Source organism: Bactrocera neohumeralis, chromosome 4, assembly GCF_024586455.1.
Source record: "Bactrocera neohumeralis isolate Rockhampton chromosome 4, APGP_CSIRO_Bneo_wtdbg2-racon-allhic-juicebox.fasta_v2, whole genome shotgun sequence".
Classification (NCBI taxonomy): Eukaryota; Metazoa; Arthropoda; class Insecta; order Diptera; family Tephritidae; genus Bactrocera; species Bactrocera neohumeralis.
The window spans coordinates 48,206,530-48,227,180 of record NC_065921.1 but is presented as its reverse complement, the minus strand read 5'-3'; the positions used below and the strand labels follow the sequence as shown (position 1 = coordinate 48,227,180).

General features: G+C 35.7%; 2 protein-coding genes across 8 annotated transcripts in view; one reads left to right on the top strand and one right to left on the bottom strand.

Moving 5' to 3' along the window:
• Positions 1-343: 343 nt before the first annotated feature.
• On the bottom strand, positions 344-1,969 carry LOC126754546 (inner nuclear membrane protein Man1-like). Its single transcript, XM_050466626.1, has one exon. It carries the CDS (start codon positions 1,858-1,860, stop codon positions 427-429), a length of 1,434 nt encoding a protein of 477 aa, XP_050322583.1. The 5' UTR covers positions 1,861-1,969; the 3' UTR covers positions 344-426.
• A 4,836-nt stretch (positions 1,970-6,805) lies between these two features.
• Positions 6,806-20,651, top strand: part of LOC126754523 (long-chain fatty acid transport protein 4) — a 29,977-nt gene continuing 16,131 nt past the window's right edge. For 2 of the 7 annotated variants that reach the window (XM_050466590.1, XM_050466589.1), the window contains exon 1: positions 6,806-6,980. The gene's annotated coding sequence lies outside the window, so the exon portion shown is untranslated. Of the gene's footprint in view, positions 7,422-20,651 lie in introns of all 7 variants that reach the window. The other 5 variants (XM_050466587.1, XM_050466588.1, XM_050466584.1 and 2 more) reach the window with 3 other exon arrangements.

Sequence of the window (20,651 nt, the reverse complement as noted above, 5' to 3'; positions counted from 1 at the left end):
GGAACGATGAGCTGTATGAGATATACGACGACATTCACATAGTTCAGCGAATTAAAAGACAGCGGCTACGCTGGCTAGACCATGTTGACGTGGGAAGCAGAGGAATAGGAAGACCTCCATTCCGTTGGAAAGACCGGGAGGAAAACGACCTGGCTTCGCTTGGAATCTCCAATTGGCGCCATCTTGAGAAAAGAAGAAACAACTGGCGCGCTGTTGCTAGCTCGGCTTTAATCGCGTAAGCGGTGTCTACGCCAGTAAAGAAGATAAATAATAAGGCAGAAGAAAGAAATTGAAAGAAAATAATTTCATTACTTATTTTGTAGCAATGAACAATTAGCAGACATGTTGTTATTAGCAATTTATTTGATTCAGTCATAGGAGATTACTTTCAAACGTAACAAAGAAATGCTGTGGAAAATTCAAACTTTAGCAGCTAGTTTCTGCCTTAAATAATCCCTCCCTGTGTCCAGCAGGACTGCCTGTTAGTAATTCGTCGCTGTAATCTATCCAACTTATAGTGCGGCATTCCTGACCGTCACGCACCGTCAGGTCAAATCGCACTCGATTGTCGCTTACCTCCAACTCCTTCAAAGCCTCATTAAAGAATCTAATTTCAAATTTTCGTTTGCTGGATGGTATCAATTGATCACATAAATGATTCACATCAACTTCGCGACCTTCTGAACTTTCGCTATTTGCTGCACGATTCTGCAGTTCCTCTATAATCTTGTCAATGAATCTGTGCACAGCCTGCAGATGTTGTTCTTGTATGCGACGTACATAGAAATATGGAAAACAAAGCAATATTAGGGCACACACCAGGAGCGATAGATTGCCACCGAGATTTATGAATCGGTAAGCTATGTTGTACAAATGGCATGTCAAAGATATCTCAGGCTGTTTCAGAACAAAAAATATATTATGATTTGCTAATACATTGTCAACTCCAATAAATATAACGGGATCTCCTTTATCATCAACCATGTCTATCTTCCATTGGGGATTGCAAGTTATGAGATACTGAGCTGCTTTCAAATTGCGAATATCCACTAAATTACCCCCTTTAAGCTCTTGTCTAATAAGTTCGGTCACGCTAATAGCTTTCGTTTGTTTTCGGTCGTAGCAGTAATTTCGTTCCGATGGTTTTTTTAGCTGCATCATTAGCTGGCGCACAATTGTTAATGCTGGTTCCACACGTTCCTTTTCTATACAGATGTATGGTGGTCGCAAAAACGGACTTGGAGAGTTAAGCTTGTCACAGATTACATAATTGGTATTTCCTTCATTGATATTCTTTGAGAAATCGGCAATCTTCGTCATATACATAAAAGTTATGGTTAGGAAAAATAATGTAAAGGCCCACCAAACGCTGTTGGTGTAATTGTCTTTCAAGCCGAGAACTTTAGAGAGGATAGTGATGTATCCGTATGGACTGCTGTTAGCTAAACTGAGTTGTGGATCTGCTAATTGAATGCTATTCCTTACATTCTGCTCAAATAAAGGATTCGGTAAAAGGAATCGTACTTGATCGGCCATTCGATTATCGTTATTTGCGATACTGTACAGTTCCGGATCAGCATTTGCTGTATGCTCCTCGCTGAGTAGTGCGCTACTCTGGAGGCTTTGATGATTCCAGTCATGTGCTTTAGTAACCAAATTATTCAGCTCCTCTTTGGCGCGCAGCGTCATATATGTTCGTGTTGGCACCTTTCGATTCTTCATATTTTTTATATGATTTTTAAGCTTTTTCACAAGGAAACCGCGACTCGTTTCTGTTATGGGAACATTCGGGAAGTCATATTCTAGCAACTTTTGACGTAATTCAATATCAGTTAAGTTCTCAACATTTTCCAAAGACATTTTCACAAATTAATACTTTTAAATTTTGATAATTCTATAAATAGTGATTTAACAACAAATTTTATCTAATTATTTATTTCTATTCAACTACAAATAGAATTTTTGTGTGTTTTATCATTCTCTCAGAATGAAAATTTGTATTTTCTACAAGATAAATAAGACATTGCATTCGTTTAAAAAATATTTTTCAAACATTTGAGGGTTTGAGTAAATAAAATGATCAATGATTTCTTTTCCACACAGGAGCCCGTAGGAATATATGCCGTACTCGTACGTATTAAGTATTTGCACTTTGGTTTTAACGAATACATACATATATTCGATGGACAGAACAAAGCTATAGGTAATCAAGCACAAAAATCTTAAAGCCATACTAATTTCAGCCATCCCTTCTTGTTAATGATTTAAAGCATGTATCAGTGCTTAACCTTAATTATACCCTGAACAGGGTATATTAAATTTGTTACGAAGTTTGTAACACTCAGAAGGAAGATAAATGATGAGCTGAGTCGATTTAACCATGTCCGTCTGTCCGTCCGTCGGTCTGTATATATACGAACTAGTCCCTCAGGTTTTAAGATATCGTTCTGAAATTTTGTAAACGTTATTTTCTCTTCAAGGAGCTGCTCATTTGCCGGAATTGACGATATCGGATCACTATAACATATAACTGCCATACAAAGTGACCGATCGGAATCAAGTTTTTGTATGGAATACTTCCACATTTGACAATGTATCTTCACAAAAGTTGGCACAAGTCATTTTCTAAGGTAATAATATAATATACGAAGAAATTGTTCAGATCGGCTTACTATAGCATATAGCTGCTATACAAATTGAACGATCGGAATCTAGTGGTTGTATGGAAAACTTTTGCATTTGACGTGGTATCTTCACGAAATTACACATGGATTACTACTTAAGGTAATAATATAATATCCGAAAAATTATCGAATTACTATAGCATATACATAGCTCCCATATAAACTGAACACATAGTTACTAACAGAAATGCACCTGTGAAGGGTATATTAGCTTTGATGCAGCCGAAGTTAACGTCTTTTCTTGTTTTTCTGTAAGTTGGTAATACTGTTATTGACATCTATGCTAAATATCACGTCAAAATATTCATTAGTATTTGAGATACACGTCGTTTTGTGATGCTCTAAAAGTAAATTCCTCGATTTTTACTATGTCCGAATTTATTGAACAAAGAAGTGCGATAATGCACCATCTTATATTGCATTGGTTACTTTTAAACTAATATCGTGCGGCAATCACCGCATTCGCCTGAATTACCTTCGTGTAACTTCTAGCTATTCAGCAAATTCACATAATCACTCCGAGGACGAATATACACCGTGACGTCATTATAACCACTTTTATGGTTTTACAACTATCAATAGAAAAATTCATAGAATCGCCCATTTTTAGTTTTACAGTAGTTTTTATACATGTGAACATAGATAGATTTACATTTATTTGCATTGTAGGTATACTTTATAAAAGAAAAATCTTTAATATTGAATCTATCGAAAAAGGAACTTATGTATAATAAATAAATACCTACATATGTGGAAGTGCATAAATATTATATATCCTCACATCAGTGCTTAATAATTTAATTTAGGCATTTATGGCACTTTATATGGGTAATTCGCAGAATTTCACATATTTTTGCATTAACTATAGTATATCCAATATTATACGTTCAGTTAATTTTGACGAAAGTTTGAAGATCTTATATAGGAGATATGTAGGTTTGACCCGATTTTATCAACTTTTTGAAAATAAGTACTACAAGCAGTTAAGGGGTTACATACAGTTAAAATTAAAAAAAAACAAGTAAGGAAGGGCTAAGTTCGGGTGTCCCCGAACATTTTATACTCTCGCACGATAAAGTGATAATCGAGATTTCATCATCAGTCATTTACATATTTTTCAAATACCGTATTTGTGTAAAGTTTTATTCCGCTATCATCATTGGTTCCTAATGTATATATTATACAGAGAAGGCATCAGATGGAATTCAAAATAGCGTTATATTGGAAGAAGGCGTGGTTGTGAACCGAATTCACCCATATTTCGTACATGTCATCAGGGTGTTAGGAAAATATTACATACCGAATTTCATTGAAATCTGTTGAGAAGTTCCCGAGATATGGTTTTTGGTCCATAAGTGGGCGACGCAACGCCCATTTTCAATTTTTAAAAAAAGCCTGGGTGCTGCTTCCTTCTGCCATTTCTTCCGTAAAATTTAGTGTTTCTGACGTTTTTTGTTAGTCGGTTAACGCACTTTTAGTGGTTTTCAACATAACCTTTGTATGGGAGGTGGGCGTGGTTATTATCTGATTTCTTCCATTTTTGAACTGTATATGGAAATGCCTGAAGGAAACGACTCTGTAGAGTTTGGTTGACATAGCTATAGTAGTTTCCGAGATATGTACAAAAAACTTAGTAGGGGCGGGGCCACACCCACTTTTCCAAAAAAATTACGTCCAAATATGTCCCTCCTTAATGCGATCCTTTGTGCCAAATTTCACTTTAATATCTTTATTTATGGCTTAGTTATGACACTTTATAGGTTTTCGGTTTCCGCCATTTTGTAGGCGTGGCAGTGGGCCGATTTCGCCCATCTTCGAACTTAACCTTCTTATGGAGCCGTATTTCACGTGTACCAAGTTTCATCATGATATCTCAATTTTTACTCAAGTTACAGCTTGCGCGGACTGACGGACGGACAGACAGACATCCGGATTTCAACTCTACTCGTCACCCTGATCACTTTGGTATATATAACCTATATCTGACTCTTTTAGTTTTAGGACTTACAAACAACCGTTATGTGAACAAAACTATAATACTCTCCTTAGCAACTTTGTTGCGAGAGTATAATAGAGCTTTTTTGTTTCCTTAATATACATACATATATTTAAATTTCATATCGTTCCGGTGAATATTTCCGAAGCTACACGCATATATGAAAAGGGGTCTTTTAAAGTCGTTGACCAATATTATTCTAAAACGGCCAAGCCTCAATTTTAACACGAGTTTCTCGTGTTACAAAGATACAATGTTATGAGCCAAACATTCTTTTTCATTTTCATTGAGATATCTCAAATATTGGCCTAAATACGTATGTGGTATGAAGTCACCTAGAAGTTCGAAAATCTTTATATTAGCTCCCATATGCTAAAGGAAATATTGATCCGATTCAACCACGTTTTGACACACAGACATAATATTATCAGGAAAGAAATTTTTCAAAATTCAATTATGTATCTCACACATGAAATGGTACCTGTGGGATTGAATAGTTATTGTTGGATTTAGAGAATTTTTGGTTCTAAGGTGGCATACTTCAACATATTCGTGCAAAGTTTTGTTTCGTATATTAGTTACTTCTTAATTTATGCACCAGAAAGTGAGCGACTTTGAAATTGTGTTATAAGCGTGGTTGTAGTCTGATTTTGCCATTTTCACACTGTGACATAGGCAATGTACCAAATTTCGTTTAAATCGGTCTGCCACTTCTGAGAGTGAGTGATTTCACCTGAAAGAAAGGGGTGAGACGCTTATTATCCAATTAAAGCTGCCTAATGTCATCTCGGTGGTAAATTTTATTGTTTCTGAGGTTTTTGGTTATTGATTTATCGCCCTTTTAGTAGATTTTAACATTCCGCTATATAGGAGTGAGTGGAATAATGATCCGATTTCATTAATTTTCACTATTGGTAGGGCTTCTTATAGGATTTCCTTCTAGTGTATTTGGTTACTTTGACGTGAACACGAGTATAAAAAAAAGATAGACGGCAAATCGAAGCTGAAAAAATAGGAGGGAAATTAATAATAATTTTTATAAATCACTCCTATACATATGTGAGATCTAAATAAATTCAATATTTTAATAAATTGTTATTATAATATTATAATAGTCAATTACTTGTTTGAACTCTTTTAAAAATTCGTGGAGAACAATTTCTTTGTATATTTGACTTTTCTACTAATGAGACCATTTTTGTAGTAAATTTCCTAGTAAACTATGAGGTTTGTAATTTGAGATTATTATTTTACTTGAGTTGTAGAATTAAAAAAGACAATGGACTTAAAATAGTCAAACCTCAACCGTTAATATTTATTAAAAGGATAGGTTTATGAAAAAATCGTTATAGATCTTTTTTAAAAAGCTTTAAATTTTCTACGAACAAAAACAAATCAAAATATTTTGCACACGTCGTTTTTCCTTAAGAAGCTTGTTTTTCGGAACCGCCGATATCAGACCACTGTAACATATAGCTGCCATAATATCAAATCCCAGTCCTTGTATTAAAAACTTGTTTATATTGGCATATGAATATGTATGTAGATATCATATAAACTTACAAAGTCAAGATAAAAATTCTTGATAAACCTTTTTATGCCATAAGAAATGTACCTATGAATGGCATTCTAGCATTGATGCAGCCGATGCTAAAATTTTTTCTTAAATCCATAAATATTTCTAACAGTAACATACATACATTAGAATATGTGACGTTAATAGTGCAAATACCAGACTGCAGAATAATTTTATTTATATGAGTAACGATATCACATCATTACAAATGTTCGAAATCAACTCGCGGAAATAAGTATCATATAATTTAAAGTTTTATGGGCGAAACTTTGAATACGATCTTATATGGTTTGTGCCTTTGCTAAGAGCTTTTACCAACTAAACACACCAAACTCATAAAAGAGTTGCGTAGTAAACACAACTCATTTATCGCCCACTATTGGCTTTTCTACAGTAATGACATTCTAACAAGTGGCTCGATATTCCACCTTGACGCCTCTTCTAATCATACACTAGTAATAAATTTATACACTCCTACATACATATATGTTCATATTTAGAGACGAATAGGGAAAAAGCAAACTCGTAAAGCAATCAGCTGTACGCGAGCAGCTGTTGTCAGTTCATTCGCGAGAGTCGTTTATAACGGTTGTGTGATTTATGTGCCCCAAAATCGATTTAATTGTGAAACGAAAAATCGGGGGTTATTACATATTTATTAAATCAGCAAAAAAATAGTATTTATGAATTGACAAAGAAAATTGGGAGCGAGTGCCGGCATTTGGTGTGCAGACAAATAATATTTTGAAGTGATAAATTATAATTGCATATGTCTTTATGTTGTATATACTAGAATTAGAAGCACTTGACTCAGCCGTTTAATGATTATTTGATGGCCAAGTAGTAGGTAGCTAGGTCATTCGGCGTGTGATACTTGCATTGTTGTGACTCTCACGAGAACGTGGTAGAGCGTGTTGAGTTTTTAACCGAGTGCTGTGCCAACAAATATATATATGTATGTATGTACATACATACACGTTCATATAACAGTGCACGCATTTATACGCTAACGGCTAAATATCAAGGATAGAAAAAAAAACTGAGACGGGGATTGCCAAAGTCAGCTGCGCAGTTGTAACTGATAAGAGGTGCCTGACCGAAGTACATACAGCGGCGACGAGTGGAGCAAAGGAAACAGCTGACTGATTCATACACGAAGAAGTAGGTATTAGAATAAAAGAGTAGTGTCGGGGAAAGTAGGGGGATCAGCGGTTTCGTAATCATTTCGTTGTTATGGTTTCGGTTTGACTCGCTTTATTGCTGAGATAACCGTTTTGCTTGGTGTGAGTGGACACGCTCGCAAATATCACAAAAACGCTATATCACTACAGTGATAGCAGCCACAATTATCCAAGCATGAGCTTGTGCATAACAACAATTGGAACTCAGTGGTCATATGCGACAATAAAACTATAATTACGCATAAGTGTACAAAGTAATTTCTATGTACATATGTATATGTAAATGGATGCAAAATTAAGTACATAGTACAGACCCATAATATGTAAATCTATATTAGTAATATTTATGTATGTCGTAAAGTGAATTATTCAGAGATTGATATGTACATACATACATATGTATATACAAACTTTCATATGTCAGTGTATGTACATATGCATATCAAACAGTGGCGGACAAAAGTCTACAGACAACCATTATTTTTTTTTTCACTTTTTTGAAAATTTGTTGATACTAATCTCTTTCCGGTCTTTTTGGCGGTCGGATAAAAAAAAACAAATTTCGGTATAAATGGGGTATGTACGGATCGGAGAGCTTCTCCAGAGGAGGAATATGTTGCTAACACTTATATTTTTTAAAATAAATTGTATTAATAACACATAGTATTCCACAATGTTTAATTAAATTATTTCACATTTTTCACTTTGTATACTCTCTAAACATTGAAATAAGTTCACATTTCACTTTTTTTCTTATATTTTAGCTAAATTTATTAATTTAAAAATCACTTAGCACACTCATCGTTGAAAAGGTTAGATTGTTTATAATTATGAAGAAAACGAGCGTTGACACATCTTAAACACCAACCATGTAGGATTATATTAACTATAATAAAAAATACTTTCCAACATTTTTCAAGCTATAATTGAGTTGTGAACACTTTTTTCATATACATACATACATATGTATATGTATAATATGTGATTTATATTTAATAAACACAAATAAGTAAAACTCTATGATAATATTATAGAATTTATATCATATCGGGGTGACTGAAGTACTTTCGTGTAGTACTCTTTTCACCGTTGGCGGTTTTCGGCCACGCTTTAAAAAAATAACAATGGTCGAGGCAATACTCGGGGTGACTGAAGTACTTTTGCGTAGTACTCCTTCAAAAACCTAAGCATTTTATTATTTTATTGCGTAATATTATTATATTATACGCATGATTTTATAATGTACATATGTGGCATGTTAATAATATTTGGTGTTGGGGAAAATAGATAAAATCGCGTCAATACTACCCAACTCTCACATATTTCCTGACGGTATTTCCCCTTCTTTGGTCATGGCAAGTTGCAAGAGTATAATATGTTTGGTTACAACCGAACATAGCCCTTCCTTACTTGTTTTAAACTGTATTTATTTAAGTTAGTTGTCTTTCGTTTTGTCGGAGCTCCTTCGGACTTGAAAATGAAAACCTCATTTTCGGACTTCCAAGAACATGTTTTAAGATAAACCTAGATATCAATTTGTTCACTGTCCTTAAAGCGAAATCTATGTAAAAAATGTTCATGTTGTCCATAATAATTTTTAATAAATCACTCCTATATGTGAGATCTAAATAAATTCAATATTTTAATAAATTTGTATTATAATATTATAATAGTTAATTACTTGTTTGAACTCTTTTGAAAGTTCGTGGAGAACAATTTCTTTGTATATTTGATTTTTCTACTAATGACACCATTTTTGTAGAACAGTAAATTTTCTAGTAAACTATGAGGTTTGTAATTTAAGATTATTATTTTACTTGAGTTGTAGAATTAAAAAAGGCAATGGACTTAAAATAGTCAAACCTCAACCATTAATATTTATTAAGCGGATGGGTTTATGAAAAAATCGTTATACAAGTAGATCTTTTTTAAAGAATATCTCGTAAACTAAGCGTTTGCGGTACCTATAACCCAGATCGCGGCGCCAAAAAATCGGAATTGTGCCTTTTTTCCTAATCACAATAAATTAAAAAATCGTTGCGTTGAGATAACAACGAAGTTCCTTTCATTCCCCTTTTCGTGTTTACTCTTAGGTTATTATTGAATTTAAAAACTGCAATGACTCCGCTAAAAGAAATATCAGTGGCCAGAAGATATTAAGTGATAAAATGTTGTATAAAAAAGGAGAACAAAAATTAAAAATAGTGGTTCTACTGAAATTAAGCTGCGCAGTGATCTACGAGGAAACTATCTCGAAGAAACGTTATCGTAAATCTCAAAGTAGTATACAAAAACGTGATAGATAGTAAGAAGCCTCTTATTTTAGAATAAACCGAAAATTGATAATTCAGTAATAAATATAAAAAAACATGGACTTTTCTGAAAAAAATATTATTTCAAAACAAGTAGGGAAGGGCTAAGTTCGGGTACCACCGAACATTTTATACTCTCGCATGATAAAGTGATAATCGAGATTTCATTATCCGTCATTTACATATTTTTCAAATACCGTATTTGTGTAAAGTTTTATTCATTGGTTCCTAATGTATAATATACTTATATTATACAGAGAAGGCATCAGATGGAATTCAAAATAGCGTTATATTGGAAGATGGCGTGGTTGTGTACCAAATTCACCCATATTTCGTACATGTCATCAGGTGTTAAGAAAATATTATATACCGAATTTCATTGAAATCGGTAGAGTAGTTCCTGAGATATGGTTTTTGGTCCATAAGTGGGCGACGCCACGCCCATTTTCAATTTTTGAAAAAAGCCTGAATGCAGCTTCCTTCTGCCATTTCTTCCGTAAAATTTATTGTTTCTGACGTTTTTTGTTGGTCGGTTAACGCACTTTTAGTGATTTTCAACATAACCTTTGTAAGGAAGGTGGGCGTGGTTATTATCCGATTTCTTCCATTTTTAAACTGTATATGGAAGTGCCTGAAGGAAACGACTCTATAGAGTTTGGTTGACATAGCTATAGTAGTTTCCGAGATATGTACAAAAAACTTAGTAGGAGGCGGGGACAAGCCCACTTTTCCAAAAAAATTACGTCCAAATATGCCCCTCCCTAATGCGATCCTTTGTGCCAAATTTCACTTTAATATCTTTATTTATAGCTTAGTTATGACACTTTATAGGTTTTCGGTTTTCGCCATTTTGTGGGCGTGGCAGTGTGCCGATTTTGCCCATCTTCGAACTTAACCTTCTTATGGAGCCAAGAAATAAGTGTACCAAGTTTCATCATGATATCTAAATTTTTACTCAAGTTACAGCTTGCACGGACAGACGGACAGACAGACATCCGAATTTCAACTCTACTCGTCACCCTGATTACTTTGGTATATATAACCCTATATCCGACTCTTTTAGTTTTAGGACTTACAAACAATCGTTATGTGAACAAAACTATAATACTCTCCTTAGCAACTTTGTTGCGAGAGTATAATGAGTCGAAGCTTAACATCTTTGATAGTGATGGTTAACAGGGATCCATCTAAATCTTAAAATGCCATAAAATTTAGAATACAGCAAAGTTTTCGCAATAAAACACTATGTTTGTAAACATTTGTCAAAGCAGTTTTTTCTGAAAAAGTTATTGAACTTTCCAAACCATGACAACAAAAGGTATATGAGTATTTTTGTTCTTCACTGTATAACTGGCAATTTTACATGTGCTAGATGTGTGCCCGAACTTCTCCTGCTGGTTGATTGATTTTATAGGTGGCAAATACAGAAGATAGACCAAACCCGATGAGGAGTGCCACTATAAGTGAATACTTTTCCTATTATTTTACTTTAAGCTTCGACCTTTTAATACATGATTGCTAATCAATATAATACGCAAGAGAGAAATAAAGAAATTACAAGGTAATATCCAAAGTAAACAGGACTTTTTGAATCTAGCGCCCCCAGGTGGCGCCATATATATATATATATATATGTATGTCGTATGGTGCGTTAGAATCGGCTATATTTATCGATTGTCCAGTGAGAATTTCATGACATTTCATTGATTGGAAGTGAAGAATTTTAAGTGTCAGTATGTTTGTGTTATCGATGCGAAAATGAGCTTCGAACTTAAATTTTGTTTTAATATTTGGTAAAACTTTTACCGAAACGTTTCAATTGATGAAACAAGTATATGGCGATGATTACCTATCCCGTAGCAGAGTGCACGAGTGGTTTCAACGTTTTCAAAGTGGTCTTGAGAACATAAATGACGATCAACATGTGGGCCAATCAAAATCCGTGTCACCGGAAATTCCATCGAAACTGTGCGTGAATTCATCAAAAATCAGCCGAAATCATCATTGAAATTCATGGAAATGAAATTGAACATCTCCAAAATATCGATTTATCTCATTTTGACCGAACATTTGGGCTTACGAAAGGTGTGTGCACGGTTTGCCAGGCTTAAAAAGCCTTCAGATACCGGAAATGAGAACTCCAGAGCCTATGGCTGACTTTTATCGAAAAGAGAGCTGTATTAATGAAATTTGGAGAGAATCCTTTTCTGATCATAGTCTGTATGTCAAAAATGTTTGGAATGGGGTCAGGCTTAGCCCTCATATACCTATTAGAAATATTTTCGAACTTCTAGCTGAGTTTATACCCCATATATGAGCCAATATGTGACTTATCTTATTTAAAGTGAGCTTGTTTTCTTCATAACGGTGCACCTCTATGTGTAAAATACTTGTAGATAGAACTGAACGCATTATGTTGGATATACATACATAAATAAAATGCTGAAAATATGCAAAATATACAGCATATATAATTGCATATATAATTATTTTCCTTATTCGAGTTGGTTTAGATCTTGGTTTTAACCTCATATCCCTAATATCATCAATTCCGTTCTTCTAGTTGACGTTTTGTACATCAACTAATATATTTTAATTTCGCTTGAGTTAAGTCTCTGCCAGAAATATACATCTGTATATCTCATTTGCGAATGATTTTAACATACTTATAATTTTCGCTATATGTAGTAGTCATAAAACTAATTGAGCCTAAATCACCAAACACCTGGCTGTCTCCGGATCGAAAAGCCAAAAATCAGATCGATCATGTTGTGATAAACGGAAGACACGTCTCCAGTGTTCTAGACGTGCGTACGCTCCGAGGTCCTAACATCGACTCGGACCACTATCTTGTTGCAGCCAAGATCCGCACCCGCCTCTATGCAGCAAAAAGCACACGTCAACAAACACAAGGAAGGTTCGACGCCGAGAAGCTGCAATCACAACAGACAGCCGAACGATTTTCTACTCGGCTTGCACTCCTGCTCTCTGAGAGCACTCGTCAACAAATCGATATAAGGGAACTGTGGGACGGCATTTCAAATTCTTTACGTACAGTTGCTTCCGAAACCATTGGTTTTCGGAAAATGCAAAAGAACAGCTGGTGCGACGAGGAGTGCCGTGTCGCAGCGGAGAGAAAACAGGCTGCCTACCTCGCAACGTTACGATCGACCACAACACGTGCGGGATGGAATAGATACCGCGAGTTGAAGAGGGAAGCGAGACGCATTTGTAGACAGAAAACTAAAGAGACAGAAAACGAAGAGTTTGATAAGCTGGCCGACAGGGGTAATGCTCGAAAATTCTACGAAAAAATGCGGCGGCTCACAAAAGGTTTCAAGACCGGAGCATACTCTTGTAGAACTCCCAAAGGTGATCTAGTGACCGATGCCCAGATCATACTTAAATTATGGAGGGAACACTGCGGCTGTGTAAACGGACGTTAAGCAACACGATAAGCTCCGTCAGGATCGGGAAGGACCTCTCCGAGCCGTTCGATACCAAACGAGGTTTCAGACAAGGCGACTCCCTATCGTGCGACTTCTTCAATCTGCTGCTGGAGAAAATAATACAAGCTGCAGAACTTAATCGAGCAGCTACTATTTTTTATAAGAGTGTACAGCTGCTGGCGTATGCCGATGATATTGATATCATCGGCCTCAACATCCGCGCCGTTAGTTCTGCTTTCTCCAGACTGGACAAGGAAGCAAAGCAGATGGGTCTGGTAGTGAACGAGGGCAAGACGAAATATCTCCTGTCATCAAACAAACAGTCGTCGCACTCGCGACTTGGCTCTCACGTCACTGTTGACAGTCATAACTTTGAAGTTGTAGATAGTTTCGTATATTTGGGAACCAGAATAAACACCACCAACAATGTCAACCTGGAAATCCAACGTAGGATAACTCTTGCCAACAGGTGCTATTTCGGACTGAGTAGGCAATGAAAAGTAAAGTCCTCTCTCGACGAACAAAAACTAAACTCTATAAGTCGCTCATAATTCCCGTCCTGCTATATGGTGTAGAGGCTTGGACGATGACATCAACTGATGAGTCGACGTTGCGAGTTTTCGAGAGAAAAGTTCTGCGAAAGATTTATGGTCCTTTGCGCATTGGCCACGGCGAATATCGCATTCGATGGAACGATGAGCTGTACGAAATATACGACGACATTGACATAGTTCAGCGAATTAAAAGACAGCGACTACGCTGGCTAGGTCATGTTGTCCGAATGGTCCGAATCCAAAAGAAGAAACGACTGGCGCGCTGTTGTTAACTCGGCTATATTCGCGTAAGCGGTGTCTACGCCAATTAAGAAGAAGAAGATATAGTCCATTATTTTTATATTTTTTTTGATGAAACCCAATTTACCGACGACATTTGCTCATATTGCACTCCACTTGCAATGTTGTAAATATTTCGCAATATTTCTCTTCGTTAAGTGTGCGTGAAACCAAGAAGTACCGAACACTTCTAGGCGATAACGATATCGGATATTTTGGGGTGTGCCTTGATACTCCTAGCAATTTTACTTTTAACTTGGGGTCTGAAAATTATCATCTAGTCTTCCCATTTGAGCAGTCTTTTTTGAATTTAGCAATAATGTAATAAAGAAAATATTGCCTACTTCGTAAGTACTTTTGTTCTCTTACCAATATTTGACTACCATCTTGAGATGTTTGTTTGTTCACCATTGTTTCTTCAAAAAGATTAAAGTTTGACTATACGAAAATAACAAACAACAAGTAAGGAAGGGCTAAGTTCGGGTGCACACTCTTGCAACATGTAAGAATCAACGCTAGTGAAATACTTAAATGTGTAAAACCAATCATATAGATTAAAGTTAGCCGGATGTCCGAAAATCCTTATGTTAGTTATAGGACTTTTTAAATCTAGCGCCCCTTGGTGGCGCCATCTACATGTCGACTGGTGCGTTAGAATCTGCCATCTTTATCGATTGTTCAGTGAGTGAATTTCATGACATTTCATCAATTGAAAGGAAGTTATTGTCAGCATGTTTGTGTTAGCAGTGCGAAAATGAGCTTCGAACAAAGAGCCAACATTAAATTTTGTTTTAAAATTGGTAAAACTTTTACCGAAACGTTTCAATTGATAAAACAAGTTTATGGCGATGATTGCCTATCCCGTGGCAGAGTGCACAAGTGGTTTCAACGTTTTCAAAGTGGTCGTGAGAACATAAATGACGATCAACATGTGGGCCAATCAAAATTCGTGATCACCGCAAAGTCCATCGAAACTGTGCGTGAGTTCATCAAAAATCAGCCGAAATCATCATTGAAATTCATGGAAATGGAATTGAACATCTCCAAAACATCGATTTATCTCATTTTGACCGAACATTTGGGCTTACGGAAGGTGTGTGCAGGGTTTGTTCCGCACAAATTGACTGACGACCAAAAATTGCTCCGAATCCAACATTCGAAGGACGATTTTAACCATTCTCCGTAATCACCTGATATGGCACCTTAATTTGGTGCTTAGTTATGGCACTTTATATGTTTTAGGTTAATGACGATTTGTGGGCGTGGCAGTGGTCCGATTACTCTCATCTACGAACTCGATTTTTTTTTTGTACAAAGGAACCCACTTACTAAGTTTCATCAAGATATCTTAATTTTTACTCAAGTTACAGCTTCCACGGACGACGGACAGACAGACAGTGAATCGGATTTCAACTTTCTCGTCATACTGATCTTTTATATATATATAACCCTACATCTATCTCGATTATTTTTAGGTGATACGTACAACCGTTAGGTGAACAAAACTATTACTCTTTAGCAACTGGTGTCAACAACTCTAATTGTTGACAACATTAGTGGAAGTAAGTGTAAGTGTATTTTTTTTTGGATGCTAAGGTATTGTTACTCTTGGTTGCAGCTTAAAAGCTGAAAAAGTTTAAGAGAAAATTCACTTCAAAGTCAAAGTAGCTCTCTGTATAAGTTTTTTTTGTTCACTCTATATTTAGAGAAATATTGGAAATTCGGGGATCATCACTAATAGGAACTTCTCTTACTACGGGCTTTTTTAATATTTTACGTCTACAGCAAATACTGAAACTATTGAACTAAGCCATTTTGTAGGCACAAAAATTGAAAGAACAACATCAAAAAGTGGTCCTTTCAAAAGTCTTTAAATTTATTCGTATATGTCTGTCCAGCAATGTGAAATATCTTGCAAAATCAATTCAGCTAGTATTTTCTAATCGCGGACTGTGGTGGTACTAATAGTTATCCAACAGTAAATCAGGTCTCGTATCGTTCCAGTGCGGAGATATTGATTGTAGTGTGTATATTCTAGCATTTCATCCACTGTGCAGTGAATGCCTGCAGCGATACTCCTACCAGATAAGTAGGTTTCCATTTATATTTGTGGATTAAAAAACAAAAACAAATAGTAATCATCGAAAATCGCTTTATTGTTTTTGAAAATATTGTCAATTAAAATCTACATACGTTTGTATGCGTTTGAATCAATTGTCAAGGCAGCTTTGCCACTCAGATTGAGATATCTCGAAAACATGTTTTCCGAAAACATCAACCGCCTCTTCCGTGGTAGAAAAACGTTCAATTCTTAGAGTTTTTTCCGCACGGGAATAAAAAAGTCATTAGTTGCCAAGTCAGGAATATACGATTTAAGTACTCAAAAATTGCAGTTATTTCAGTCGATGTGTGTGAGCTCGAATTGCGGTGTTGAACAGCTATCCGTATTCGGTGATTGGTTTTCCTGATTTCTTGAGAGACAACTGGCTAAAAAAATAATTGTGTACCACTCAGAATTTACTGTTCTACGTTGTTCAAGGGGTATTGTTTTCACATGTCCAGTTTTTACTAAGCAGGGAACATTTTGCTTGAATGCGCTTCGTGTGCGAACAACTTTGGTTGAATTCGGCTTATTTTTAGACACCCATACAGTCGACTGCTGTTTACTTTCGGGCTCATACGTATAAATCCACGATTCATAACCTGTCATGATTTAAAAGACGTGTATCGAAGCACAGTTATTTTTTAACATTTCTCTCGACCAATATTAAATGTATGCTGGTCTCACTAATGCTTATAGTTGTCTAAATCTGTGATAGGTCACATGACGTTGTTGCAATATCAGTTTGCACACAGTATCAATAGTTTCCGAGACAATAACTAATTTTGGCGACATTCCCGAAAAACTTCTTTGAGTGATCTATCACCTCGATTAAATTCACCATACCATCAATAAACACTGATTGCGCGTCATCGTCAAAAATTAAGTGCATCGATGCACAGTTGCTGAGATAATCCATTACGGAAATTATAAAAAAAATAATCAAGCATAAATGTTCGCGATTTAATTGCATTTTTTGGCCGAGATGAATCTTTTAAGTCGCTGTAAACAACATAAATAGCCTACCTACGTATGTTGAAAGATGACATTTAATGATTATTATTGAGTCGTACAAATGGGGTAAGAGTCACATTATGTCGACCGCAGTACTGTTCTTGTCAGCGACGTAAGTTGTTAATTGCCGTCTCTCCATCAGCACTTTCCAAAATAGCACCTTAACTACACATCACCCAAACGAAACTCGGCCTTAAGTGTTTCCAACATTCCAATATTCTCGGTTGAAAGGGGCATAGCCAGGCAGACCTAGTCGTTCATAGCCGCCTAAGCAAAGGTAAATTATTATGATGGATTTTCATAAGATACGATGGATTCTTTGAGACAATATTGAAACAAAAGACTATCTAGCCCCAATAATATAATTGCAGTTGCCTAAACAAGCACACTTAAACATGCAGTGTCATGGCTTTGCCCACTTAATTATAAATACTTTTTGGCGCTGGTACTCGTGCTTCGAAATAACTTTTTTAAGTAGGCGCCTCTATTTTATTAAAAATGAGGGTAAATATTATAAATTAGTTCCCAATGCCTTAACATTTCTTGTAAATTACGTACAATGTGCAAATATGTAACATATACACAAATGTGTTCATATATGTATGTGCATTAATTTAAATACAGACATATTTTCATAACTGACGGTCAAATAATGAATGAGTATCAACTTGCCAATGCTATTTTTCGCGCGATCTCGTGTGCTGCCAATTGTAAAAACTTCGTCCCGCCCTTCTCAATAAGTTTGGCTACTTGCCGCACTGATTGACGCGAGAATCTATCAACGCATATACATACATATATTATAGTATACTTACATATGTACATACAAGTAAACGACCCCGATTTGTGAGTAAGTATATAGTTGTTGTTATTGTCAACAGTGAAGTCGATGGCTCTCCGTTGTGTTTCGAATACAAATTCATTGAACTACTAGACTTTTCAATAGATGTATGCACATCGAGTTTATCAGCATGTCAGATAGGTTTGCTTTCATATGTAAGTACATATACTTAGAGATACAGCTGCGGGCAATGTAATAGTAGTGGGCAGTAGTTAAATAAATTTTGGTATATATCTGTCACTACGAAAGATATTTGTACCGATTACTTTAAAAATAAAATTCTAAAATATGTAACGTTCCTTTTGTACTAAATTTGAAAATGTCAAGTGTATTTCGCAGAACAGAAAATATTGCGATGATTGCAATCCTCAACGAGCAGTGAAGTAGTGGTGAGCAATAAATTTGGAAAATATTTGATTTTACGGCAAGATAATAGTAGACATCAATGAGTTTTTTACTGGATTTTCCCATTTTTCGAACAGATACAAATTTATAACACGTTTGTATCCTTTAGTGGGACGAGCGAAACATTGTAGTGAAAAACGGAAAGAGGAAATTTGATTAAAAACCGTATAAAAAGCGGTAAAACTTACAATGCAAAAATTATCCATATCGCAAAATGTAATGTATAAAAAATAACAAGAAAATTGAGCTCGCAGACGGATTTTGCAAAAGTTGCTGAACGTCAAGTACGCCAAAACACTATTGTAGAAATTCGAGATGATTAAATTTTAGTCTATGATGAAATGTGATTTCGAGAAAATAATTACTAAGCTAGTAGCCTTCGTAAGGTGCCTTTATTAAAAAAAATCGCGTAGCACGACAATGATATGACATCTGATATGGCCAATTAAAAAATGGAGTAACATACATATATTGGACTGATGAATTGAGAGTATGTGAGAAGTCGCCCTAATACAGAGTATGGCACACAATTCACCCCAACAACTTTAAAACACGGTGTATCGAGTAAATAGATATCCGTATGTTTCTAGTACGGCGGCATTGGTCCGATCAATTGAATTGAAACATCACCACGCATATACAATAAAATGTTATGCTACCATTTGCAGATGACCCACTGCCATTTATACCAGGGGCGGGCACGGGAATGATTTTGGGACAATGGGCCTGACTTTTGACAAATTAATTGTAAACGGTATTGAGTAATGCCCGAATTCACTAGCGGACACGCGGTTATTTAAAGAAACTTTTTAGATATTTTGCTTTATATTTCAAAAATTCTAAAGCATTTGATTCTGTGATTAGCTCTTGTAATTCATGTTTTCTTTTAAATAAAACAAAATTATGCCTACGCAAACGCAGCTTTCTTTGTCACGGAAAGCTATTAATATTTCGTCGGCTGATCATAAAAAGTCTATTCGTAAAATAGCAGCTCAAATACTTAACGAAAGCTCAGTGCAAGTTTTTTTTTAAATATCGTAAGACTATCGAACTAGAGAGGAAGAGAAGGTAAGGGAGAAAGAAGAGTGGTTAGGTTGGTTTAAATAAATTTAACTGGACGCATACCAAGTGAACTTATGTAAGGTTTTCTGACTGGTCAAAGTTTAACCTTCTTGGACCTGATGGTTATCAAGCAGTTCGTCGCAGACGTGGTGAACGATTCGCCGAAAATTGCATTGTTCCTACTGTGAAGCATTCCCCCTATACATATAATGGTATAATGATGCATTTCCAAGGAGAAATCGGAATCAATTTTTATATTACAAGACTCAATGAAGGCTGAAGAATACAAAAATATTATAATGGAACGGGTGGTACGCAGCTTGGTGCCCTTAATCGAGAATGATCGAAGCCCTATTTTTGGATAATTCTGCACCTTGTCTGTCTGTCCGTCCGTCTGTTCGTGCAATCTGTAACTTAAGAAAATTTAGTATGCAGGTTTCTAAAACAAAAATTTCGAGTTAATGGGCGTAATAGAACCACTGCCACGCCCACAAATTGTCATTAATCGTAAACTCATAAAATACCATATCTAAGCACTTACCAGGTCGTTCAATAAGTTTTGTCGTTCGATAAGAGAGGACGTTTCTACTAGCCAAAAATTCTTTTTATGTTTTGTTGGTTCACTCTTCATATGAACATATGTGAAGTTTCATTTCAATCTGTCATTGTCGCCGTGTCACAATATTTTCTTACAATGGAAAAAATTGAATATCGTGCAGTGATAAAATTGTTATTTTTGGAAGGAGTAGCACCAAAAGAAATTCGCGAATGAATATTAAAAGTGCATGGTTGTAAAAGCCTTGAAAACGATCTACGTGAAGGACGCATCAACACCAGAAATTATAGCCAAAATACAGGTTGTGGGTTTGGAAGATCGTCGATTGACTGAGAGAGATTTAGTAAAGGCAATGCACAATGGGTGCCGCATTCCGGAAATCGGCCAAGAAGGTTATGGCATCAGTTTTTGGGATTCGATAGGAATTTTGTTTATGGATTACTTGTAAACTAGTAAAACAACTAATTTTGAATATTATTGCAACCTTTTGGACCAGTTGAAAGTAAAAAATCGTGAAAAGAGATCCGGATTGCAGAAGAAAAAATCCTCTTTCATCAAGACAATGCACCGTGTCACAAGAGTATTTTGACAATGGCTAAAATCCATGAATTAAAGTTCGAATTGTTGGAGCATTCACCATA

Bases quoted from the DNA above. Each gene is read 5' to 3' on its own strand.
- LOC126754546 (XM_050466626.1), bottom strand. From the start codon at position 1,860: ATGTCTTTGGAAAATGTTGAGAACTTAACTGATATTGAATTACGTCAA.